Source organism: Symphalangus syndactylus, chromosome 13 (assembly GCF_028878055.3).
Source record: "Symphalangus syndactylus isolate Jambi chromosome 13, NHGRI_mSymSyn1-v2.1_pri, whole genome shotgun sequence".
In the NCBI taxonomy this organism is placed as follows: domain Eukaryota; kingdom Metazoa; phylum Chordata; class Mammalia; order Primates; family Hylobatidae; genus Symphalangus; species Symphalangus syndactylus.
The window spans coordinates 91343555-91369019 of record NC_072435.2 but is presented as its reverse complement, the minus strand read 5'-3'; the positions used below and the strand labels follow the sequence as shown (position 1 = coordinate 91369019).

The 25465-nt window shown below is 43.4% G+C and overlaps 2 protein-coding genes across 3 annotated transcripts in view; both read left to right on the top strand.

Moving 5' to 3' along the window:
* CCDC38 (coiled-coil domain containing 38) overlaps nucleotides 1-25465 on the top strand; it is a 199503-nt gene that overhangs the window by 77738 nt on the left and 96300 nt on the right. The window lies entirely within an intron of this gene.
* Nucleotides 261-24089, top strand: HAL (histidine ammonia-lyase). 2 transcript variants are annotated; one of them, XM_055238746.1, is made up of 21 exons: nucleotides 261-520; nucleotides 607-934; nucleotides 1605-1665; nucleotides 1772-1799; nucleotides 2430-2504; nucleotides 2596-2668; nucleotides 2756-2822; nucleotides 3106-3143; nucleotides 3793-3918; nucleotides 6124-6263; nucleotides 8421-8468; nucleotides 9436-9583; nucleotides 10489-10584; nucleotides 10683-10741; nucleotides 12639-12719; nucleotides 15764-15829; nucleotides 15906-16071; nucleotides 18519-18653; nucleotides 20053-20161; nucleotides 20261-20330; nucleotides 22380-24089. In XM_055238746.1, the coding sequence occupies exons 2-21, from the start codon at nucleotides 688-690 to the stop codon at nucleotides 22518-22520; spliced, it is 1974 nt and encodes a 657-aa protein (XP_055094721.1). In that variant the 5' UTR covers nucleotides 261-520; nucleotides 607-687; the 3' UTR covers nucleotides 22521-24089. The 2 variants fall into 2 exon arrangements, with proteins under 2 accessions (XP_055094721.1, XP_055094723.1); XM_055238748.1 differs by lacking the exon at nucleotides 20261-20330.

Sequence of the window (25465 nt, the reverse complement as noted above, 5' to 3'; positions counted from 1 at the left end):
CTGGACTCTCATCCACAGCTGTCTGAGCCCCTAATCTCCAAGTCAGGGTGGTTCATTTGCCCAGATGATGACCTTTAGTTGTGAAAATGATCTCTGGCCTTTGCAGTCTTCCCTGGTGGAAAGAAAGCTTCAGAAAACCTTACTGGTGACAGGAAGTAGTTGCTCAATACATGTTTGTGGGATAAACAAATGAGTGATGATTGCCACACTCCCGGTGTCACAGTTGGCCTGCAGGACACATTTTACAGTTGAGTAATCTCAGATAAAGACAGGAACATGATGTTTATAAGCTGCCCTTGATGGCAGAGAACACAGACAGAAACGAGGGGAGAGAAATTGGGGACCCTGAAGGGGCCAGCAGCAGGTAGGTGCCATCAGGGGACAAGAACAGCACCTCCCCAGGGTGGGAGACCCCAGGCCTTTCTGGCAGCAGGTCTGGATGGAAAGTGGACAGGAGGCTCACCCGTCTGCATCCCCTGCTCCTGCCCCTACTCGGCTACAAAAATCAAAGGGACAGCGGGTACCTCAATAAATATTTGTCCAATGCATGAATGAGTAAAGGTGAAGGAGGGGGAGTGTTTTGAAAGTCTTTTCTCATCCTTCCAGCTGACCACACCCCGGTAGCCACTCCTGCATAAAGCTCTCCCCTCCTGTGACCGACTGAGGACGTCAGGCTGCAGCGGAGCCATGCCCAGATACACGGTGCACGTACGTGGGGAATGGCTGGCAGTGCCCTGCCAGGACGCGCAGCTCACTGTGGGCTGGCTGGGCCGGGAGGCCGTGAGGCGCTATATCAAGAATAAGCCCGACAATGGTGGCTTCACCTCCGTGGATGATGTGCACTTCCTTGTGCGCCGGTGCAAGGGCCTGGGCCTGCTGGACAATGAGGACCAGCTCGAGGTGGCCCTAGAGGACAACGAGTTCGTGGAAGTGGGTGAGTGGCTGCAGGAGAGGGCCGCGAACGGGTGCGGTTTGGCCTGGTTTAGTCTTTGCAGCATTGAACCCCCACCTCAGGGAAAATGATGAGCAGAGGTCAGGCTTGCCAAGGCTGGCTCTGTGCAGGCACATGCCATGCCTCTGGGGATTTTACGTTCTCACAGAACCCTGTGAGATGGGTAGGATTCTCCTCCACCTCTGACGGAGGAGAAATCAGAGAGGAGGTAACTTACCCAGACTCCAGCAGCTAGTAAGTAACAAAGACTAGACTGGTACTCAAGGCTGCAGGTCTGAATCCCTTTGAGTGACTGAATCATTTTGAGGTTATTTTGCCTTTCAAAAGAATCCACCCCCACCCCCAGACTGGAGGCCAGCAGCATAGCATCAGTTCAGATTTTGAAGAAAATAAAGCTGGGAATGGGGATGGAAGTGGAATTCTGTCTTGAAATTTCATCTAAACCCCTGGTCTCTGCCCTGACACCTACCTCTCTGCTTTTTGCTCTCCTCCTACGTAAAGATGCTAAGACCACGTGAAACCATCTGAAGTAGTTTTAAGGCAGCCATTTCTATAGAATTCATGGGCCAATGACGGGCCCCGTCCTTGGTTTAACAGGGGGAACATGGCTGTACAATGTGATCTGTAACGAGTCTCCCGTGCATTGTTTTAGTTATAGAGGGTGATGCCATGTCTCCTGACTTCATTCCATCTCAACCAGAAGGAGTTTATCTGTATCCTTTCCCACAGGCTTTTTGGTCTGCTCTGGGGGTGGTTCCTGCAGATGGTGGGGCTGGGGTTTTCCCACACCACTCTGTATGTTCCTTTACCTGGATACAGATACAGCAAGTACCGGGAACCTGAAAAGGTAAGCTTCAAACCACTTTCTTTTTCTTCAGAAAATTAAGGCCCTTTATTTAAGAGGGAAGAAAGCCAGGAAAACTGCTGAGTAAACGCTGTCAATTAAAACAGGGCTGGCCGGGAGCAGTGACTCATGTCTGTAGTCCCAGCACTTTGGGTGGCCGAGGTGGGCAGTTCACTTGAGGTCATCAGTTTGAAACCAGCCTGGCCAACATGGCAAAACCCCATCTCTACTAAAAATACAAAAATTAGCCAGGTATGGTGGCATGCACCTGTAATCCCAGCTACTCGGGAGCCTGAGGCATGAGAATTGCTTGAACCCAGGAGGCGGAGGTTGCAGTGAGCCATGATTGTACCACTGCACTCCAGCCTGGGCTGGAGACTGTCTCAAAGCAAACAAACAAACAACTACAGGGCTTTATCCAGCTCTGTAGTAGGGAAAGGGGGCTTGGAAAGGCATTATGCTTTTGCACCAATCAGCCTCCTCTTATGCAAGCTGCCTTTTTATTTAGCACATTCATGTTTCACGCAGTGATCAGATCTCTGAAATGTCAGTTTGGTTCTGTTGAAGGTGTCCCTACTCTGGTTAGAATAATCAAGCTGTTCAGACTCACTGAGATCCCCTTCTTTTGTGTAGCACATCGAGTTAGATGGAGACAGTCTGACCACAGAGGATCTGGTCAACTTGGGAAAGGGACACTACAAAATAAAGGTATGGGGAGGGAGGGGAAAGATGTCCTCTGGCCGTTTTTGCCGCCTGTGGAAGTCTTTAACGTGCTCAGTTCTGATCAACATTTTCCTAGCTCACCCCAACTGCTGAGAAGAGGGTGCAGAAATCCAGGGAGGTCATAGATAGCATCATAAAAGAGAAAACAGGTATGTTTTTATCTTTATGTTATAAATATTTTTATAAACAAACAAAAATCCCTGCATCTAATTGCATAATGTCTCTTTTTATCCTAGTTGTTTACGGTATTACTACAGGTTTCGGGAAATTTGCCAGAACTGTAATTCCTATCAATAAGCTACAGTAAGTTTAAAACACACATATGTTCACGTTCCACCTACCCTCATCTTTGAAATATTTTTCAACAAGGGAAATAATTCACATTTGCCCCAATTTACAGATCAGAGGATGAGGCTTGGGTTAACCTGCATGTGAGTTGGTATTGAAAACCCAGGCTGGCTGGTTTCTCCCATTGCCTTCCTTCTGTCCCTCCAAGGATTTGACCACGATTCCCTTCATTTTCCCAGCTGAGGGAACATTTTCTCACTGCAATGTATCTAAGAGGGTTTTTACCTTTCTGTTGCAGCGAGCTTCAGGTCAACTTAGTACGCTCACATTCTTCAGGTAAGTCAAAATATTGGGTGCCTCCTGGATCTTGTGTGATTAGATGAATAAAGCACAGCACAGTGTGAGTTATCCAGTTATAGTCACAAAAAGCTAGTTTCTCAAAACAGCATTTCAAGAACTAGGTGCCGAGGTGAGAAGGGATGCAGAAAGAATCAGCTGAGCCTCAGAAAAAGAAATGGGCCAGGTGGAGGGATGGGGTTGGTATGAGAAAACATGTCCCATCCCGTGGAGACAGTGTTGCATTCAGGGAAGGAAATGAAGCCTGGAGCTCAGAGAATGAGTTAGGATGGGCATAGTGAGATAGGAAAGACTGTCACCAATCAGCACCCATCAAATGGTAAAGAAGTTGTGCTAAGGAGCCTGGATGCTATTCTAAAGGTGAGTGGGAGGTCAGGGGTTCACTGAAGCTTCCCCAAAAGGGGAATTGAGAAGGCAAAACTGGGGTCTTAACCTTTGTCAGGAAGATGGGGCTCGGACAAGTCAGACAGGCAGGAGGGAGAGTAGTCCAACTACCTGAGCCGAGAGGAGAAGGTAATAGCAGGCTGGGCTACATATGGGAAAGATTGGAGGGAGGGAGGGATGGAGGTTGTCAGGAGATAGAAAGGAGTTTGCTTTTCTTGGAGAAAACATCAATTCTGTTTTGCAGGTGTTGGGAAACCACTAAGTCCTGAGAGGTGTCGGATGCTCTTAGCTTTAAGGATCAATGTCTTAGCCAAAGGATACAGTGGCATTTCCCTGGAGACCCTCAAACAAGTCATAGAAATGTTTAATGGTAATGCAATGGCTGCCTAGATGGAACCTCTGTGGAGGCTGGGCATGTACCACAGGGTAGAATTGATTGGCCAGATGCTGAGGAATCACCTGAGATAAGAAGACATGAAATAATTGAAATGAGTGGGAAATGCCCTTGGCAAAAAGAAGGATAGTTAGATGGGGGAAGAGGAGAGAGTCGCTCAGAGATGCTTACTCCTGTGAACTTTATTCTGCAAGACACTTTCCCTAGCATTTGTCATCTTCAAGACTAGAACAGGACTCTTAAGTCTGCCCTTACATTCAAGCCTGCCTAGAAGAACCTTGGATTAAGTGGTACACGAATATGGTTAGAAAAATTGCATAATGATATCAATGTCCATCCCAAAGTCCAAATCAGTAGTTCTGGTTGGTGCCTGAGAATCTGAAATCGTAATGGCCCCCAGGTGATGGCCAGACTTGCACACTAAAATCCAACTTCTTGCAAAGGTAGAACAGAAATGCAAAGAGGTTAATGACTCCCTTGTAATCAAGAAGCCATGTAGTGGCAGGATATGATGGAACTCAACTCTAGAGCTTTCTTCTTGGATAGGAAAATTCTAACGCGGAAATCAGATTTGCAGTAGTTGGAGGTATTGTCCCTTCTCACAGGTAAGGACAAGCCTTCTAGGTGAGTGGAGACTCAGAACTCTTTGAGGGGAATGAGAGGGAGGAGAAGCAGAGCTGAGGCAGTCACAAACAGCAAAACACATTCTTGAGTTTCCATGTTATGGACGCAAGTGGCACATAGATAGGATATGCCAATGAATGGAGTGCAATTTGAATGAACAGTCTGTTGTCTGTAGGGCTGTGCTGAACAGACTAGTAGTGATTCCAACACCTATTTTTACTCCTACCTTGGTCTGCCATACTATATAGCCCTAAAATCCCAGACAGTAGCACTCCAACCTTAAACCCACCTGTACTTTATGAGTGAGTCTAAGGCACCTCTGAGAATTCCCCAGCGTGAACTATGAGCCAGAAGCTGGTCTGTGGATGGCACTGCCATACCCGACTGACATTATTTAGTAGTTGGAAAAAATGCTTCTATCAGGAATCTGATTTTATTTCAGAAAAATGAAGCCTCTTTTTTGGTAACTTTTTGGGAATTTCTTAGAAAATGGCACGTGTTCATTGATAAGGGGCAGTGGAGTGTAGACTGGGTGACTGGCAAAATGAAAAGACTCAGTTGCCTATGACTTCTCTTCCCCTGGGAAACCTTGTTAATTCTTTGGTGCACCACTTCCTTCTGGAACATTTTATATTACTTTTCCAGTGTTTCCAAACATTTTCCAATAGCTGTGAATGGCTAAACTTGGTCAAATGAATGTCCTTGAATTTCATATTTAGATAATTTCTAACTATTTTTCCTATAATAAACAATGAACTGTAAAAAAAACAAAAAACAAAAAAAAACAAAAAAAAAACCCCAAAAAAACAAAAACAAAAAACAAAACCAAAACAAAAAAAACAGCTAGTTCCTGATCACGTCCTTAAGATACATTGCTAAAATTTCTACAAGTGGAAGTACTAGGTCAAATTAGAGCACGCAGATTTTGAGGGCTTTGCACCCAGAAGTGTCCTCCTTCCTTCTTCTTATTTATTTAGGAGACAGGATCCTGCTTTGTCACCCAGGCTGGAGTGCAGTGGCATGATCTCGGCTCACTGCAACCTCCGCCTTCCGGGTTCAAGTGATTCTCCCATCTCAGCCTTCCCGGTAGTTGGGACTACAGGCATGTGCCACCATACTTGGCTAATTTTTGTATGTTTTGCAGAGACAGGGTTTCGCCGTGTTGCCCAGGCTGGTCTTGAACTCCTGGGCTCAAGTGATATGCCCGCCTTGGCCTCCCAAAGTGCTGGAATTACAGGCTTGAGCCACTGCGCCCGGCCCTTCTTTCCTTCTTGCTGACTCTCCCTCCATCCCTCCTTTCCTCCCTCTCTCCTCTCTACCTTCCTTTCTTCTTCCTCTCCACCCCCACTCCTCTTTTTCTTTCTACAGCAATTCATCCAGGTCCCTTACATATTAGCTGGGTTTGAAGAATTGTCTTTCCCCAGGTATTTATGCCATAAAGTGATAGATATTGGAGGCAGGGTGTTTGTTGGGGGGGTGGTGGGGGCACTCACTGGCAAAGCAAGGAGAGTCAGAATGCAGTCCTCTCGAACTAATTGCTGCCTACTTCTCTCCCAGCCTCCTGCCTGCCCTATGTTCCAGAGAAAGGAACCGTTGGTGCCAGTGGAGACCTTGCCCCACTCTCTCATCTTGCTCTTGGGCTAATTGGAGAAGGGAAGATGTGGTCTCCAAAGAGTGGCTGGGCTGATGCTAAATATGTAAGACTTATAACAGCTTCCATCTGCAGCAATTGCCCTAGGTTGGACACCAGCTGTGATTGCATGCTTCGTATCACCTAATCCTTACAACAGCCCAGTGAGGGAGCCTCTACTATCCTTACTTTATAGATGAGACAGTGAAAGCTTAGAAGTCAGACTAGGAAAGACTGTTAGCTTCTATACTCAGCTGTCAGCCTTCTGGGTTTGGTAATCACCTTGGTGAAAAGGCATAACTGCTACTGTTAATCCCAGTTATTTATCCTGCACTTACAACATTTCCAGTGCCTAGCAGGGAGGTCACACACTGTCAAAATTTTAATTAGGAGCTGGTCTCACAGGTGCAGTGGTATGGCTCATAGCACTTACTATATGGCTCCTGGAAAGCAGGTTTCATTTTTCCCTAAGCTCTTACCCTAGTGGCTAATCAAAAAAGCCTGTTTTTGATAAAGCGTCGGTGTTTTCTTCATCTGTGTCTGAATTTCATTACAGCAGCATAAAGCATCATTTAATGTATCATCTCTGATGAATTGCTGGGAGGTTCCCTGTTAGTAAGTGAAAGGGGTAGAGGGCCCCATAAGAGGAAACAGCTAAGGAAATAGATAATCTTTTTGGGGATGCAGCTTCCAGATCATCTGTCTTCCGTGCAGGCTTGTCTTTGATTATTTCACTATGGACAGCATTTTCCTCCGACCACCCTCACACAGCAATCACCCTGACCTTTCTAAACAGCAAATTCAAGCATGTTCTGGTGAAAACCTGTAATGCTTCCCATTGTCCTCAGGATAAAGGCTAAACTTAAAGTGGCTTTCAAGGGTCTTGTTTGTCATGTTAGCCCCTAATCCCTTCTGTGTGTGGTTCTGCATTGCAGAAACTGGAGGTTGCTTGCAGCAGGAATGTGCTGGGCAGAGAGTCTGGTACAAATACGTTCTTCTGTTTCCTATTTCTGCTTCTGAAACATCTTCTAGGGATCTTTTGAAGCCAGAAGTTCAAGACCAGCCTGGGCAAGAAAGCGAGGCTCTGCCTCTACATAAAATAATTTAAAAATTATCCTGGCACAGTAGCATGTGCCTGTAGTCCCAGCTACTCGGAAGGCTGAGGCTCACTTGAGCCCAGGAATTCAAGGCTGCAGTGAGCTAGGATTGCACCACTGTGCTCGCTGCAGCCTGGGTGACAGAGACAGGTGTCTAAAAAATAAAAGAAAAAGAAAAAAAGAAAAGCCCTCTAAGAAGCTTCCCTCTCTGCTGCTCCACTTCCTACCTCTCGAGTTCCTTGTGACCCTCCCGTATGCTCTCCTAGCACATGATCGTTTTCCACTGCACCCCACCCACTTCCCACATCCTCAAGCACTGAATGTACAATTACTCAGATTGCCCCTGAGCTTGCCTGTCTTCATTTTGCCTACTCCTAGATCCACCCCAACACCCAGAACAGAATCCAGCCTCTAGCTGATAATTGAATCTAATTGTGAAATTGACATAATAAATGGGACCAGCTCTGTCCTTCTCTTACCTTAACTTCCCCTTCCTTCTTTCCTAGAAAGACCTTAACTTAATGACTCTCTACTTCTTTTATTTCAAGGGAAGATTGTTCTGCCCATTCCCCTTGGGATTCTGTCTCCATCTAGTAGAGGGAATTTTATAATCCCCTCTTCATTTGTGCTCACACATGTGCCACAAAAGCCCTGCTCTGAGGTTTTGCCAGTATTTAAATGAAGCATTAGTGAGGTTAGAGGACTTTTTAGGTCAAGCTCTGGAGGCAGGGGAGCGTGAACTGGGAGGAGTCCAGCCTGTGCACAACACAGATGCATGTATGTGTGTCAGATGCATGTATGTCAGGAGGCAGCGGTAAAAAAGGTGAACCGCTAAGGTGGAAACTGAACACGAGGGACCTAGAAACCAAAATTTAGGGTTGATTCTATAGACAATGGAGCTCCTGATTTCAGTACAAAAATTAATTGAAAGATAAGTCTGCTTTCATGACTAAAGAATAGAACTAGAGAATAGACCAGAAAACATGAATAGAGCCAGTTCCTGTAGGTCTCATCTCTTGTAAGATGGACTTTTGGGCGTAAAGAGCTATTATTGGATTCCATATGATATTGGAAATAGGCTAGTATTTCATTTGATACCCATTTTCAAATTTTTAATCATTCTATAGGTCCTAGAAGCCCATGGATTGAAACCAGTTATTTTAAAACCAAAAGAGGTAAGGAAACCCTAGGAAAATATGTTCATAGTGCATAAGTCTTTATTTATGCAGTATTTTCAGTTTTAATCTCAGCCTCAATGATTCCTTAAATGCAACTTGCATGTTTGTTTAAAGTTCATCCCTGAAGAAGGGGCACCTCTGTAAGAATTTAAAAGATTCTTTATGCCAGGCATGGTGGCGGATGCCTGTAATCCTAGCACTTTGGGAAGCCGAGACAGGTGGATCGCCTGAGCTCAGAAGTTTGAGACCAGCCTGGGCAACATGGCAAAACCCATCTCTACTACCTCCCCTCCAAAAAAAAAGACAAAAATTAGCCAGGAGTGGTGGCGCACACTTGTAATCCCAGCTACCCTGGAGGCTAAGGTGGGAGGATCACTTGAGCCCTGGAGGTCAAGGCGGCAGGGAGCCATGGTCGCACCACTGCACACCAGCCTGAGCAACACAGTAAGACCCCGTCTCAAAAAAGAAAAAAGACTCTTCATGCCACAATGCATAGGAGGTCTCTTAGGAACTTAAAACTTCAAATCGAGTTCTGTTAGGATCTCTGAGAGATAGATGTTCTCAGCCCAAATTCCTTAGAATGCTCTAAGCTAAGAGTCTTGGACTAGAATTGGGTTTTTTTTGGATGTCTTGTCTATAATAGTAAGAATTTAAAGAAGAAATGCAATCTAATGCACTAAAGATTTTATGTGCAGTCTACACTCCAGAGCTGCATTGCTGCTTTGGGAATGGGGATACTTAACGAGTGTTTCATTTGCCAGATTTGTGCTTACAAGTTCACATAGGATAGCACTTACTCTTCAAGGGCTTAAATAAACATTACTGTCCCATACTTTAGAAAACATAAACATAATTCAGCTGACTAGCTAATTTTTCTTTTATGAAAGCAAAAGATACAAAATCCACTGGTATGTAGGTTCGTTACAATAATCACAGTAGGAAACTTTGCTCTCTCCCCCCACAGGGCCTGGCACTGATCAACGGGACGCAGATGATCACATCCCTGGGATGCGAAGCTGTAGAGAGAGCCAGTGCTATTGCACGGCAGGCTGACATTGTGGCAGCCCTGACCCTTGAGGTGCTGAAGGGCACCACCAAAGCCTTTGACACTGGTCAGCAGGGTTCTTCCTTTCGGTTGTTATTCATTCAACCAGAGGTTGTGGGGTGGGGTGGCTGAGATCTTTAGACACAGAAGTGGTGGGGGCAGGTGGTAGGGAAGGAGAAAACCCAAGTGCCTATGGTGTATCCAGTGTGCTGCATCTTCATCTAGGCTATGGTACAACTGATCCTTGAAAGAACCACAGTTTACAGATGCACAGAGCCCAGAAGTTGAGTGACTTGCCTCAGAGCACCTGGGGATCTGGGTGTGTCAAGCTCTGTGTTGCCTTAGGAATCTTTTTACAGGACTTAGGAGTGCTGTAAAAAGGAGCAGGATTAGAGTTGGTCCCGACTAGAAAATTGGGAAAGAAAAACTGTCGAATTGGTAGCTTATTTAGAAAGTAGTGAATTTTGACGACCCCCCAACTATAATATGAAAAAGGGCAGAACATTGTCTAAAAGTGACTGAGTTAAATTGAGCCACTGTAGGGCTCCCTCCCGTTATTAGCCCTATTCCTTTAAGGTAGGCCCAGTGTCTTGAGTGGAATTCCCAGTAGTCTCAACATATAGTTTGCTCTCAGATATTTAAAGTAGAAGGAATCAAGTCAACAAGGAAAATCATGCTTTTGGAGTTAAGTTTCTAATTCTGAATGGTGGCTAAGGACCCCTGGGACTTTTGAGGGCTGTGTGAACACTGTAGATGGTCCTGAACCATTGATGGTCATTTATTCTAATATCAGAATTACTCGACCTGGCATGGTGGCTCATGCCTGTAATCCCAGCACTTTGGGAGGCCAAGGTAGGAGGATCGCTAGAGCCCAGGAGTTTGAAACCAGCCTGGGGAACATAGTGAGACCCCCATCTTGAAAAAAATAAATAAATGGAATTATTCAGACTTTTTCTCCTTCATCAATTCTAGACATTCATGCTCTTCGACCTCACCGTGGACAAATTGAAGTTGCTTTTCGGTTTCGGTCACTCTTGGACTCAGATCACCACCCATCAGAAATAGCAGGTCTGACCATGTTTATGGGAGTGACCTATTTGGTTACGTGTTTTGTGAAAAGAATTGGTAACATGATCCCTGTCTCATCCCCTCCACCTCTTCCACAGAGAGTCACAGGTTCTGTGATCATGTCCAGGATGCATACACCTTGCGCTGCTGTCCACAGGTAAAAGCAAAAGAAAAAAAAAGTCAATAAAAATGCCAAGAAAGTTTTTCTTTCCCCAGGTTCAGGATGAAAAATTTTAAAACAGGAAAGTGTTAGAAAAACATGTAATGGTCAACTATAGTCCAAATTTCTTACTGTCTCTATGAAAAGTTATGTATATTTTACCTTTATGTGTGCAATTGTTGTAAAGTTTCTATTCTATATGGTGAACTATTTGTTTTCTTTTAATTGCTCAACCTACTTTCAGAGGACAACTTTTTTTTTTTTGAGACAGACAACCAACAGATAACCTCTTTGTTCTGGAGACAGAGTCTCACTCTGTCACCCTGGCTGGAGTGCAGTGGCATGATCTCTGCTCACTACAATCTTCACCTCCCAGGTTCAAGTGATTCTCCTGCCTCAACCTCCCGAGTAGCTGGGATTACAGGCATGTGCCACTATGCCTAATTTTTGTATTTTTAGTAGAGATAGGGTCTCACCATGTTGGCCAAGCTGGTCTCGAACCCCTGACCTCAAATGATCCACCTGCCTCAGCCTCCCAAAGTGCTGGGATTACAGGCGTGAGCCACCGTCCCTGGCCCAGACAACCTCTTATGTTGATTCAGTGCCCTAACTTTTAAAAATTCTCAGTAATAAAATCATAACCAGTTAGTAGAGTTGTACTGTTTCTCCCTGTTAAGATGAAACTTTAACCAGATAGTCAGAGATGTTTACAGGAAAGTCTTAATTATATCATTTTGAAACTCAAGTGCATAGTAATGGTTATACCTTACTTGCATTTTATGGGCAATATAAATATTTTAAATGAACTTGTGATGCTTAACTTTAAATTAAAAATGCAGATGACGTGGGTTGGCATTAGGCATCTGTATTGCAGATGTATAATTTACATATGACAATTAGAGAGCCAGGCATCTCAATAAACAATATTTTGGTCTGTGCCAAATTTCAGTCTATGGTGTAATAGAGAGTCCCCCCTAGAATAAATACCCTCATTTCCCTTTACTCAGCAAGTTATCTTTTCTAGCTGGCTTATTAAATAATAGATCAAAACACCTATGGGTAAGAATTGCCAAATTAGATCTACAGGAAGATTAAGTCCTGATATAAGACTTCCCTGATATTTTAATAACGATAGCAGATTCTATGTGACAGTCACCATTATCACTCTCTTTCATTTATTAATTCATTTAATCTTCCCAACTATAAGATATTCTTTCTCCCATTTTGCAATGGGGAAACTGAGGCACAGAATTAAGTATCTTGCCCACGATCACATAGATAGATAATTACTTCCTTGACTTCTGGGAGAAACCAGAGCCAGGTGCTGCTTTATAGCATTGTGGCTATCTCTGGGGTTTGTACAGGGTAGCTGCCTTATGTGTGAGCATCTTCTAATGTGATACCTTCATGCTTAATGAACTTTACCGCCTTGGATAATAGATACCATTTGAGTAATCTCTGCTAGTCACATCTAAGAATTTGTTTGCATTGTGTACTTCTCAAAAGCCGTAATTGCTATTGTCTGTTTTCTAAGTCTTCCTCTCTTTTAACTATAAACCTAAGAAACTTGCCCAAGTCCTACCACTAACCTGGGAGTGAATCTGCCTGTGTCTAGAGTTGGCATTCTTCCTCCCACACCATGCTGCTTTGTATAGATTGATCTAATGTGAATATATATGATAATGAATTTATTCTAATTTGTTTCAGTGAAAACCCAAAATAATTATAACAAAATTATCTTCAGTTCAAAATGAACAGAGTATAATTTCCATGGTTGTAACTTTAAGATCTTCTACATTCTTTGTAACTTTAAGATCTTCTATATTCTTTTAAGAATATTGGTACTCTTTGGGTAACCAAATGGGTCATATACCTTATTTTGATTGTATTTTAGGTCCATGGTGTGGTGAATGATACAATAGCATTTGTGAAGAACATCATTACCACGGAACTGAACAGCGCAACAGATAATCCTGTATCTTTTGATTGTATACTAACCTGCAATTATAGAATTGCAGCTGGTAATTTTAGGATCTACTGAAACAATCATTTTGTGTAGCTTCTCAGTTCCATTGCTCCATTTCACAGAGTAAATGAATCAGTACCTGAGACTCAGAGGTTAACTGACTTTCTCCATGTCAGAGCTGGTAAGTGGCAGAGGTGACCCGTGAACTTACTCTCAGGTTCCAAGTCTAACATGCTGTACTTTCAAAATGGACCCATTCAAGATTTAAGAAGATATTTCCAGCATTGGCTGACATGTTTCCTGAAGACACTGGCCCTAAAACCCACTGCCAAGGTTGTTGGTGGAAGGGTGAAGACGTAGGTCACAAATGTGATTGCAGAGATGCTGAACAATTGATGCAGGCCTCTCTGCTTTGAGTGAGAGCAGTTTGCGTTACGCAGAGATCAGCCTTTTAACACTTACTAAAGTATTGTTTAAAGAGTTATGGCTTCTTCATCCTGAGGTTTTTGGCTTTTTTTTGTTTTTGTTTGATTTTAGACGGAGTCTCACTCTGTCTCCTAGGCTGGAGTGCAGTGGTGCCATCTCGGCTCTCTGCAACCTCTGCCTCACCGGTTCAAGAGATTCTCCTGCCTCAGCCTCCTGAGTACCTGGAATTACAGGCATGTGCCAGCAGGCCTGGCTAATATTTGTATTTTTAGTAGAGACAGGGTTTTTCTGTGTTGGCCAGGCTGGTCTCATACTCCTGACCTCAAGTGATCCACCTGCCTTGGCCTCCCAAAGTGCTGGGATTAGAGGTGTGAGCGACCACACCCGGCCCCCATCATGAGTTTTTATTTGTCATGCGCACTTTGCTCAAATTAGTGCTTTTGCATTTGTTCAGAGAAATAGTAAAACTGATTCCATTTCTCAAGGATGGAGCTCCTCTCTTCTTAATGGTGTGGCTTACCTCAGAGCCATCTGGTTTTTGCTATGGAATGTTCCATGATGGCTTAGTTCCCCAGATGTTGAGGTGATCAGTCAGGAGTCACACTGGCACAGTTTTCACGGAGACAGCACTGCCTCTGAAGATAATCAAACGCCTTTGGAATCTATTTTTCCTATTCCACATCTGCCTTAGTTCTGAATCCCAGAGAAAGTGCTGAATCAGCAGCCCCAAAAGCAGGTCACAGGCTGAGTTAGCAGATGGTTACGTGACAGCTCCGTAAGGTTTCCCATGAGATGGCTTTTGTATGTATGTGTTTTTTGACAAGCTTACTTCAGAATGTGTGTTTTATGTTCTTTCACATTGTTTTACACTGAAGTCAAACCCACACTAAGCCTTAGGAATTGTGGGTCTCTCCATTCACCTCAATACCACCCCATCCCCCAGATGGAATAGTAGTTTTTATGAACTCTATGTAGTCTTATCTCACGTACCAGTCTTTTCACCATAGGGAAGAGGTATCTATTCTACATTTACATCATTGCCTTTAAAGGGTATCTCATAGTTTTTAGAAATTGCCATTCAATTACTGAATATGGGGCAGGGGATAATTAATTCCTCACTAAATTCTTCTGCTACCACTTGCCTCAGCAAGAATTTCAGCCAAAAGTCTTTTTTTTCCAATTAAAGATTGCTAATTATTGATAAATTTCCAATAGGCTAATATTTGGGAGTTCTCTTGCAATACTTCTGTTACCTGAAAGAATATGTTTCTCAATTTTCTATTGCAGATACGGAGCCCCATCACACATGCTGGATATTATGGGAGTTAAATTCTAATTGTTTTAATCTAATAGCCAACAAACAAATTTGGAACAACTAGAGGACAATAAAAACATGTCTAAGTTCTAAATTGATGCAGAATTCCATTGCTATAGGGATTCAGAGAATGGAGAGGAGGCCAAGGCCAAGGAGCTAGACCCAATGGGCTCACAGTTACACATGCAGAACAGAGTAATCCACACTTGACTAGGTTAATGTAACACATACATCTCCAACCTTTTCAAAGTTAGAACCTTTCTTGCACACAGCAAGTTCTCAGTTAATAGCTAATGAATATTCTTGAGCCCAAGAGGCAAAGATTAGCTCTTTAGAACCAGGAAGAAGGATCTGTTACTGCCTTTTCCTGGGTGCTTGCTGGCTTAAGTAAAGTGCATGATGGAATAGAATTATCTGAGGCTGGGTTTGGTGGCTCACACCTATAATCCCAGCACTTTGGGAGGCCAAGGTGGGCTGATCACTTGAGGCCAACAGTCCAAGACCAGCCTGGCCAACATGGCAAAACCCTGTCTACTAAAAATACAAAATTTAGCTGGGTGTTGCGGTGCGTGACTGTAATCCCAGCTATTCAGGAGGCTGAGGCACAAGAAATCACTTGAACCTGGGAGGCTGAGGTCGCAGTGAGCTGAGATGGCGCCACTGCACTCCAGCCTGGGTAACAGAGTGATACAGAAAATAAAAAAAGAATTACCTCAGAGTAATAATATTCAGCAAATTTAAACTTGCCACCTACTTAAAATGGATTCATGAGGACATATTGGCCACCATCTGCTGTTGAATGCTGACACCAGATTACTGAGTAAAGAATTTGAAAATTTTCTCAAAATTGATTGTTCCAGACATTTTGGTAGTTGCTCATCAGCAGAGTTTCCCATTCAACAGATTCTTCTATGGAACACAAGTTTGCAGTGCCCATTGAAGAAACAGAAGTTGCTTTCAAACAGATGTGTTGGTCTCTGTTTTTAGTTTCAGGCTATAAACCTTTTGAGGGCAGGTACTAACCACCAGGTTAGTACAATTATGGTGCTTGAGAATCCAATCTCAAGAGAAAACATCATTTCAAGATTCATGTTTTTTCGGCCTCCAAATTGGGTGTACGTGATCCACCTTTAAGGCTTTTTGTTTTTTGCTTTTGTGCCCCTTTATGTCTCTTGCAGGAAGACTTGTCTCTTTCCCTCCACCCCACATTTGTACACAGACTGCCACCTCCACGTTAAAAAAGAGGGCAGGAAGGGGTTGTACTTGAAGTGACTGGCAAACGTTATCTTCAAGCCTTAACCTCTTTTGAAAGATGGTCTTCGCCAGTAGGGGAGAGACAATTTCTGGAGGAAACTTCCATGGTGAATACCCAGCCAAAGTAAGCTTTTTAGAACTGCTCTTGACCCAGAAAGCACATTCCAATATAGGCTGACTAAATGGAGACCATCTTTCAGGCCCTAGACTACTTGGCCATTGGCATCCATGAACTTGCTGCAATCAGTGAGAGAAGAATCGAGCGGCTCTGCAATCCCTCCCTCAGTGAGCTGCCTGCCTTCCTGGTGGCTGAAGGTGGTCTGAACTCTGGGTTCATGATAGCTCACTGCACGGCAGCAGCCCTTGGTAAGGACACTGCCCTTTTCCCAGAACACACGCCCATCCATCTAAGGGTCTTTCCGTTTCACCTAGAAGTATCAAATGTGGTCTGTGAGTGAGATCTAACTTTTCACCACTTTTATTTGCATCCTAGTTCTCTCAGTGCAAAGGTGACAGGTTAACTCTGATATTTTCCAGAAAAAAAATAGTTGAAAAACTTCAATACCGTTATACTGAAATATAACAATACACTAATAAGGCTGTAATGGACAATTTCCCTGTGGAAAGCAATTTGACATTGCATATGAACTTCACCTCTATAGCTTTTTTCCAAATCTCCATTTGAAGACTATTAGAAAAAGACTAAGATGGTTATAGTTAATAGTGAAACTTGAACCGACCTATAATTAAACTTTAAACTTTTAAACCTATAATTAAACTTTGGATACGTTTCACTAGATATAACAACCACTAAAAACATAAAGATGTTATTGCAACATAAAAAAATGCTTATAAGAATCAGGATACCCTCTGTGAAGAGTGAGCTTCAATATTGTTTATTTCTGACTCAAGATTGTAAGAGAGAGATTAACACACCAGAACAGCGCCTGGTACTAAGTAAGTGCTAAGGGCCTCATTTATATTCATTCACTTAATCGCACAATTGTCACCGGAGGTAAGTGCTATTATTGTTATCTATAGATTAATATCTGAAGATCTGAGAGTTAAGTGACTTGCACAGCTAGCAAGATGTAACGCAGAATTCAACCCCTGAATTTTGGCATGCAAAAATGTGCTTTTACTTCAATTAATGAGGATCTCATTTTAATCAATACTTAATCCTAAAATAGGGTTGTCAGATTTAACAAAAACACAGGATGACTAGTTAAATTTGAATTATTTGGGACATACTTATACACAAAAATTTTTTTTTTAATCTAAAATCAAAATTTAACTGGGCATCCTCTACTTTATTTAACAACTAAAAGGCAGGATAGCATGAGTTATTACATGCGTAGATGCTAGATCAGAAGCCCAGCTCTGCCATTTACTAGCTCTGTGAGCCTCTTTATCCTGTTGATCCTCAATTTACACCTGCTTAAAATGGAGATAAGTTTACCTAAGGGGGTTGTTTGGAGGATTAAATGAATTGATGCATATAAAGCCTGGCACATCATAAGCACTAAATAAATACTAGTTGCTATTAATATTATTCCCAACCAACACAAATAACCAACTAAGGGCCACTGAATTCACCTCCTCTGACCAGTATCTTCTATTTGCTCACTTGCTTATTAATAAAATACCCCTTTAACAGGTAGAAATTTCTCACAATAACGTAGTAGTGGGGGAGTAGTCATTGATTTCTAGAGAACAGGATGGACATTGGGAAGCCTCATTTGAATATGTTTTAGTTTCCCAAGCTGCCTATTGAGGTTGTTCGGCATGCTTTCATTGTAGTAAAATTAGTGTTTTTCTTTTTTTGGCTCTTATAAGTTATCTTTCTGAACAAGCCTCACCACAGATTGCTTATCTATATAGTCCTCAGTTTAGGGTCCAAGGACTTGGGACTTACAGTGCTGAAACCTGGAAAGTCCTTGGCCAACCAACATGACCTTGACAAAGTAGCATGACCCTAGTTTAAAGCGAGATCATCTTAGGATACGATTCCATACAGCATAGAAAACAACTGAAGCTTCACCCATGACCACTCTTAAAGCCAAAGAAAGAGGAGAAGAGACTTTGAGTCTGACCTTTCCTGACTTCTAAGATAGGGTGAGGGAACTTCATAACTAAGTTCTTGCTACTTATAGTGTAGTCCTCAGACCAACAAATGGCCATCACCTGAGAGCTCGTTAGAACAGCAGAATTTCAGGCCCCACCCAAAGCTCAATATCTTTGTTATAACAAGGTCCCCGAGTGATTCATGTGCACTGGAAAGCTTGAGAGTCCCATGTCTGGGTTCTCCCTAGAATTCTCCCACCTCCCAGATATTTCTGGCAGTCGAGCCCGTTTATATCCACTTATATCATCCTTGAACACTGAAGTGTTAAATCTTCTCGCCCAAGATTTATGGGTCCAGCCTCAGTCCCCAAATGCCACACCCGAATTCTGGTGACAACCAAATTGACCTCAAGTACCTGAAAATGGCCATCATGTCTCTTTCTCCCCTAGTCTCCCTGGCATGCTAAATGCATCCCAGGTTTTCATCTTGGCCTCGTTATATTAGAATTCCCAGCTCTCCCATCCGCGTCTTACCTCAGAACTCACTATTGCTTTAGAGTCCTCACTTCGGGGAAAAAATGACCTGCTTCCTTTTCCCAAAGCAGCTTTCTACCATCAGGTGCTTGGATAATGTCCAAGATCTTCTGGAGAGTGTATCCCATGCTGTGAAGCACTCTGTGGAAGCCACGGGTCCTTTAGACAGCTCATCCTATGAGGAACACTTCTTAACTGGTGCTGGTCTCTTGCAGTTTCTGAGAACAAGGCTCTGTGCCATCCCTCGTCTGTTGACTCCCTCTCCACCAGTGCAGCCACAGAAGACCATGTCTCCATGGGAGGATGGGCAGCAAGGAAGGCCCTCAGGGTCATCGAGCACGTGGAGCAAGGTAATGCTGATGAGTCCAGGATGGTGGGCCTCCCTGATAGACCACTGTGCCCGTGGTTCTCAAGTGGGATCTTCCACCAGCAACATCAGCATCACCTGGAAACTTGTTAGGAAGGCAGACTCTCAGGCCTCCTTCCAAGCCGCTAATTCAGAAACTCCAAGAGGAGAGCGGAGCAATCTGTGTTTAACGAACCCTCCGACTGATTCTGATCTTCACTAATGATTAAGAACCAAGGAACCATGCAGAACTAAGCTGGTCCTTTGGCTGGCTTTTTTTTTCTTCTTTCTTTCTTTTTTTTTTTTTTTTTTTTTTGAGACAGGATCTCTATCTGCCGCCCAGGCTGGAGTGCAGTGTTGCAACCATAGCTCACTGCAGCCTTGAACTCCCGGGCTCAAGTGATCCTCCTTCCTTAGTCTCCTAAGTAACTGACACCGCAGGCAAGCACCACCACACCTGGGTAATTTTTAAATTTTTTGTAAAGATGGGGTCTTGCTGTGTTGCCTTGGCTGGTCTCAAACTCTTGGCCTCAAGCGATCCTCCCACCTTACCCCCCCAAAGTGTTTTTTTTTTTTTTATGAGACTTTTAAAACATATTCAAAGTGGAGAAAAGAGTACCATGAACTCTCACACCCCACCTTGATTCAACAGCACATTCAATTTATGAAGTACACTATGAACTCTAGTGAGTGCAGACAGGTCACAATGGGAGAGGACGAAGTTGTGGACTTCACTGTGGACCTGGAAGCAATTTCTCATCTTCTAGTCCAGTATCCCCACCCCGCAATTCATATGGAATTGGAAACCACGAGATGTAAAGCATCTTGATGAAATGCATACAATTATTTAATAGAATTGGGGCTCAAGATGAGGATCAGCTCTTCTTTCTGACTTCCTTCCCTACCCACATGACCCAAACTTGGCCAACAAACCTCGGTTAGAGGATGTGAATGGGGGATTTCACATGTTTATTATATGGCTTCTTAGTGGTGCTGCAAGTTGTTGCTCAAATACCTTTTTGCTCATTCCCAAGGAATGGCCAGAAAACAATAGAATAAGGCAATGTTTCTCCATCCCTGACTTTGCTTTCCCGTAACAATTAAAAATTGGCAGATTTTGCTAGTGCAGTTGAATGGGCAGCTTCCTGGGTAGGTGTGCGGGTCTGGTAATTATTCAGGCAAATGTCTCAATTCTCCCCTTCTCAGCATTAAAGATATAGTCAAGGGGTTAGAAAACATGTTAAAATGGCAACTAACTACCAAAGCAACTTCATTCTACCAATAGACAGAGAACAAACCATCTGTTAGTTGGCTGGTGATGGGTGTCAATTTTGGGAAATCCACATTCCTTAAGCATGAAGTCAGACTTTCATAAGCTACCCTCTTCTAATTTCTTGTTTCAGTGCTGGCCATTGAGCTCCTTGCAGCCTGCCAGGGCATAGAGTTTCTACGTCCCCTGAAAACAACCACTCCGCTGGAGAAGGTCTATGACCTGGTGCGCTCTGTTGTAAGGTAAGATCAAACAGGTCTTTGAAAATTACATCAGTTCAGCACTGTGAACCCCGGCAGGGTTTAGTGTTTGGCTGATGGGTGGATGTGCTCTCCCTGTAGGCCCTGGATAAAAGATCGCTTCATGGCCCCGGACATTGAGGCAGCCCACAGGCTGCTCCTGGAGCAGAAGGCAAGCTGGCCCCTTGGCTTGTTTCTTATTTTTAATTGTTACGGGAAAGCAAAGTCGGGGATGGAGAAACATTGCCGTATTCTATTGTTTCCTGGCCATTCCTTGGGAATGAGCAAAAAGGTATTTGAGCAACAACTTGCAGCACCACTAAGAAGCCATATAATAAACACTAAGTGCACCAGGGTGCAGCCAAATGTTGAATGTCTAAGGATTAGAAACAGAAATGGATTTTAAATGGAGTTTTGGGACAATATTCATGGGGAAAAAGATAAGACATCAGGTTCATTGATGCCTCCCCACCCCTGCAAGATGTCCTCTTTGATTCAAAAGTGCGTTCCCTTCTGGGTGATGCTATCACCACTACCACCACTGGGTGCAATGGCTATGTAGACCTGGAGAGAAAACCAAGGCCCAGGTGTTTACTTCAGAAGACTTTCGGTCTGTCTAGTGCTCTGGTGAGATGTGGGTTTTTCTTTCCTGCGTATTTCCACTGGTTACATTGACCATATACTCAGCTGCCGGGTACAGATGCCCAGCATGCTGGCTTATCTTTTAAATGTCGTTTTTGAAGTGCTTCAAACCTTTTGAATAACTTGTGGGTGTTATGTTCCCTAGAATTGCTTGATTTCCTTAAAACAGTTGCTCTGCTCTGGGGGAGTGATTTTTCCCTGTGATTTTCACACCCATTATTTCTAAGCATGTCCTCCACTCTGGGTGGGGAAGCTGCTTGTCTGCTGCCAACTTTGGAGCTAGGAGGGAGGTATAAGAGAGGTTAGCCTTTAAGAGTATTCATTTTCTAAGGTCATAAAAAATAATAGGAAAGGCTCCTTGGCTGTCAGTGGCAATCAGTTAAAAAGCAGATATAAACCAAAAACAGGGCCTTAATTTCATTCAAGTTTTAAAAAAAATTTTTTTAGAGATAGGGGTCTTGCTATATTGCCAAGGCTGGACTCAAACTCCTGGGCTCAAGTGATCCTCCCACTTTGGCCTCTTGAGTAGCTGGGACTACAGGCACATGCCACCACGGCCATCCAGGGCCTTACTTTGAGATGATGTTATGCTTTAAAAAAAAAGAAGAAAGAAAAAAGAGGTTGGTGGGTGGGAGGCAAAAACTAACCGAGGATCTGAGGCAGTGCCTCTCCAACGTTAATGTGGCTATGAATCTGCTGGGCATCTTGTTAAAATGCAGGTGTGGATTCAGTAGGTCTGGGTGAAGGCCAAGATGCTGACTTGTCCCAGGTGATGCTGATACTGCAGGGGCACAGGCCACGCTTTGAGTAGCAGGGTCAAAGGAACAGAGCACCTGTGGCATGGAAATAAGGCAACAGCGAAATAAAATTCACTGCTTTTATCATTTAAGGCTTGCTTTGGAAAACACACAGGTCCAGGCCATGTGTGGTGGCTCACGCCTGTAATCCCAGCACTTTGGGTAGCCATGGTGGGTGGATCACTTGAGGCCAGAAATTCGAGACCAGCCTGGCCAACATGGTGAAACCCCATCTCTGCTAAAAATACAAAAATTAGCTGGGCCTGGTGGCACGCACCTGTAATCCCAGCTACTCAGGAGGCTGAGGCACAAGAATTGCTTGAACCTGGGAGGTGGAGGTTGCAGTGAGCTGAGATCATGCTACCGCACTCCAGCCTGGGTGACAGAGTGAGACTCTGTCTCACAATAAAAGAAAAAAAAAAAAAAAGAAAAAACCACATAGGTCCTGTTAAAACCCTGGAGCAACTATCCTTCACTCTGTCCACACTGAATTCTCTGGGTTTTGTTATTTCCTTGCTTGTTTTGGTTTGGAAAAGTATGCAGCTTAAAATCTTTATGATGACTTTAGAAAGTTTTGGACTTTGTATATTTACAGTCTTTAATGCAACCAAAGACTAATTGACACAAGTCATGTGTCAACTGGCTTAAAATAAAAGCAAGCAAACAGTAGCTGTGTCCAGTCATGTATAGAGTATGTTTTGACTTCGGATGAAGTTGATGTTTAATAGCATGTGGAAACAATGTCGTCAATATTTCAACTTTGTTTTGTCCTTGCTTTTCAGGTTTGGGAAGTAGCTGCTCCATACATTGAAAAATACAGAATGGAGCATATTCCAGAATCAAGACCTCTTTCTCCAACAGCCTTTTCACTGCAATTTCTGCACAAGAAATCCACCAAAATCCCAGAGTCTGAGGACCTTTAATGGGCTTTGTCATGAAGTAGCAGATCAGAGGGCAGTCAGTTTAGCACAAAGCAATACTAGGCTGAAGGAGAGACCCAAGAACTTTCCTAGGTAGATCAATCCATTGTATAACTCAGTTCTTCTAAAGCCTACTTTGGTTAGGCTGATGGCAGTATTATAGTTGCTAAATTCAGCACTGTGTTCTGCTGTCGTGGTTCAAGACCCACGGTATTTTCAGATTATAAAAGTTTTCTTTCTTTCTTAACAGTTTCAAAAGCCCACTCACTCTTAAGGGTGAGAAGAATAACCACAATTGTATGTGCCTGTTTTTTACTCTTAGCATTAGATGAATTCAAATTTGGAAATAGATTGATAGCAATTTTTTCTAAAAACATTAGACTTTTGTTAATCTTTTTTTTTTTTAAATTTGCTTCAACAAGCTTTCCACCAGTTGACTTTCTTTGGCTAATTTTACTTTGCATGATATGCCTTAATACGCCTTCATAAATAACCATTTTAAGTCATAATTTGTCCTTAAGCTGCTTTTTTCTTCTATTAATTGGATCATAGTAAAGACTAGTCAATAGGGTCTTCAGCTATTAATTATAGAGGTGATTAAAACCAACAAGGGGTTTCATGTGCAAAGGAGATAAGGAATGAATACAAAGATTGCTATTTGGGTGGCTCTTATTAAACTGTGTATTTTGTACTTATCACTACACGTATCCCCCAAATGCTTACATGGGAGTTTGAGGTTAGTATTTTCGCTTCCTAGGTGTTAGTACTCTATTCACATTCTTATTGTAACCTTCCTCATTTCACAGATAAGGAATCTTTGGGGATTAACCAACCTCCTTTCTGTAATGGTAATCATTAAAATGAGTCCTATTGACAAAGGTCAGATGGAGCCCTAGAATGTATTACCCCATCTATTTTTTCCCCCAAGAAGATAAAGGACCTTCAGGGATGGCTTAAGTGCATCTGTCCAGATGAAGGATGGGTCACATGACCTCTTGGCTTCCCAAGGCTAAGCTCTGTGACTTTGCACCCATGTGTGCATATATGTGCAAGGCCCTTCAAGTGGTCTGAAACCGTGGCTCTAAAAACCACAGCTGGTAGAGAGGACAGACACACTCGCCACCTTGCCTACCTAATTGCCATCTAAAATGGGCCCAACAGTGGATTTCACAGTAGAGTTTTCACCCTTTAGATTTGCAACCTGTCCACAGGAAAGGTGGAAACTGTAGTGAAAACTGCTGCCCACAGCAATTCAGGGAGCAAAAAATGTGCTGAGGAGCCTGTTTACCTAAAGGTTGTTCTTGGTGCTATTCTTTGTCAAAATGTGAACACACACAAATGAGGTTTGTGCATTGTCATCCGTGAGCTGCCATTGAGCCAGTAAGCCCCAGCGGTCTGATGGTGCTCTTTGCTCCAGTTTGGGGAATGCTGGATTCTCACGGCCCCTGCAGTCCTCCAGGTCAAAATGACACTTTGTCACTGAGTTTTCTACACAACTCTATTGGTAACTGACAGCACACGCCTTCAAGGAAACTTCAAGGGAAACATGGAATAAACTAAGTCTCAATTACCTTATGGTGTCACTTTATTCTTAGGTTTTTATAACAAAGTTTAGCACCTCTAACAGCAGTTAGTCAAGCTTCTGAAGGATTCAGTTGACAGATGTCAACCGTTTTAAGAACATATGCTTGATTCAGTACACTCTTTTTCTCATTGGCTAGCAACAAAAGAGTCAGAGGCATCAGGATTTCCTCCCCAGCCCCGCAGGCTCACCTGGGCTTTGTCACAAGTTGTCTCAGGACAGCCAGAGGAGGCAAACCCTAAAGCACAAGGGCTTTTCAAGCCTCTGTTGTGCCACGTTCGCTAATGTCCTGCTGGCTAAATCAAGTCACGTTCCAGGCCCAGAGTCAATTTGGGAGAGTAACACTCAAGGGCATGGGCGTGTGATTTGGCGTGATCCATGGGCCCGTATCTGACAATCTACCACATGCATAAAATCCCATCATAGGTTGGGCGCGGTGGCTCATGCCTGTAATCCCAGCACTTTGGGAGACCAAGGTGAGTGGATCACGAGGTCAGGATTTCAAAACCATCCTGGCCAAGATGGTGAAACCCTGTCTCTACTAAAATTACAAAAATTAGCCAGGCACGGTGGCAGGTGCCTGTAATCCCAGCTACTTGGGAGGCTGAAGCAGGAGAACTGCTTGATCCTGGGTGGCAGAGGTTACAGTGAGCCAAGATTGTGCCACTGCACTCCAGCCTGGGTGACAGAGTGAGACTCCATCTCAAAAAAAAAAAAAAAGAAAAAAAAATCATCACAACCGGCAAAATTCAAAAGCAGATACATTTCATACTGCTTTAAACCTGTGTCTGATTTTTGGGTCTGGTCACTGGATTGCTTTTTATTAAACTTTATGGTTCTCTCTTTATGGTTTATTTTCCTTTTTTTTTTTTTTTGAGGTGGAGTCTCAGCTCTGTCACCCAGGCTGTAGTGCAATAGTGCTACCTTAGCTCACTGCAAACCTCTGCCTCCTGCGTTCAAGCAATTCTCCTGCCTCAGCCTACTGAGTAGCTGGAATTACAGGTATGCGCCATCACACCTGGCTAATTTTTGTATTTTTAGTAGAGATGGGGTTTCACCATGTTGGTCAGGCTGGTCTCGAACTCCTGACCTCAAGGGATCCACACTTCTTGGCCTCCCAAAGTGCTGGGATAACAGGCGTGAGCCACCGCTCCCGGCCCATTTTGCCTTTTTACTTACTTTTGTTAAGAGTATTAATTTATTAAATGTAAACATTGAAAATATACCAAAAAATAGTTGGAGAACATTAGTTTCAGCCCAGAGGGTAGACTTCATTAGTCTAAAATAGAAAAGACAGTTAAATTACAATGCTATAAAGGCTATCATAGAGATGTGGGAATGTGGGGAGGGGCGTCCAGCTCCAGTT

What these genes read in the sequence shown, in the direction of transcription:
- HAL (XM_055238746.1), top strand. Translation starts at nt 688, where the DNA reads ATGCCCAGATACACGGTGCACGTACGTGGGGAATGGCTGGCAGTGCCC. An exon ending in CAACCAGAAGGAGTTTATCT is followed by an intron (nt 1,666 to 1,771) that starts GTATCCTTTCCC and finishes ACCTGGATACAG; the next exon opens with ATACAGCAAGTACCGGGAAC. An exon ending in ACAGCGCAACAGATAATCCT is followed by an intron (nt 12,720 to 15,763) that starts GTATCTTTTGAT and finishes CTCTTTTGAAAG; the next exon opens with ATGGTCTTCGCCAGTAGGGG.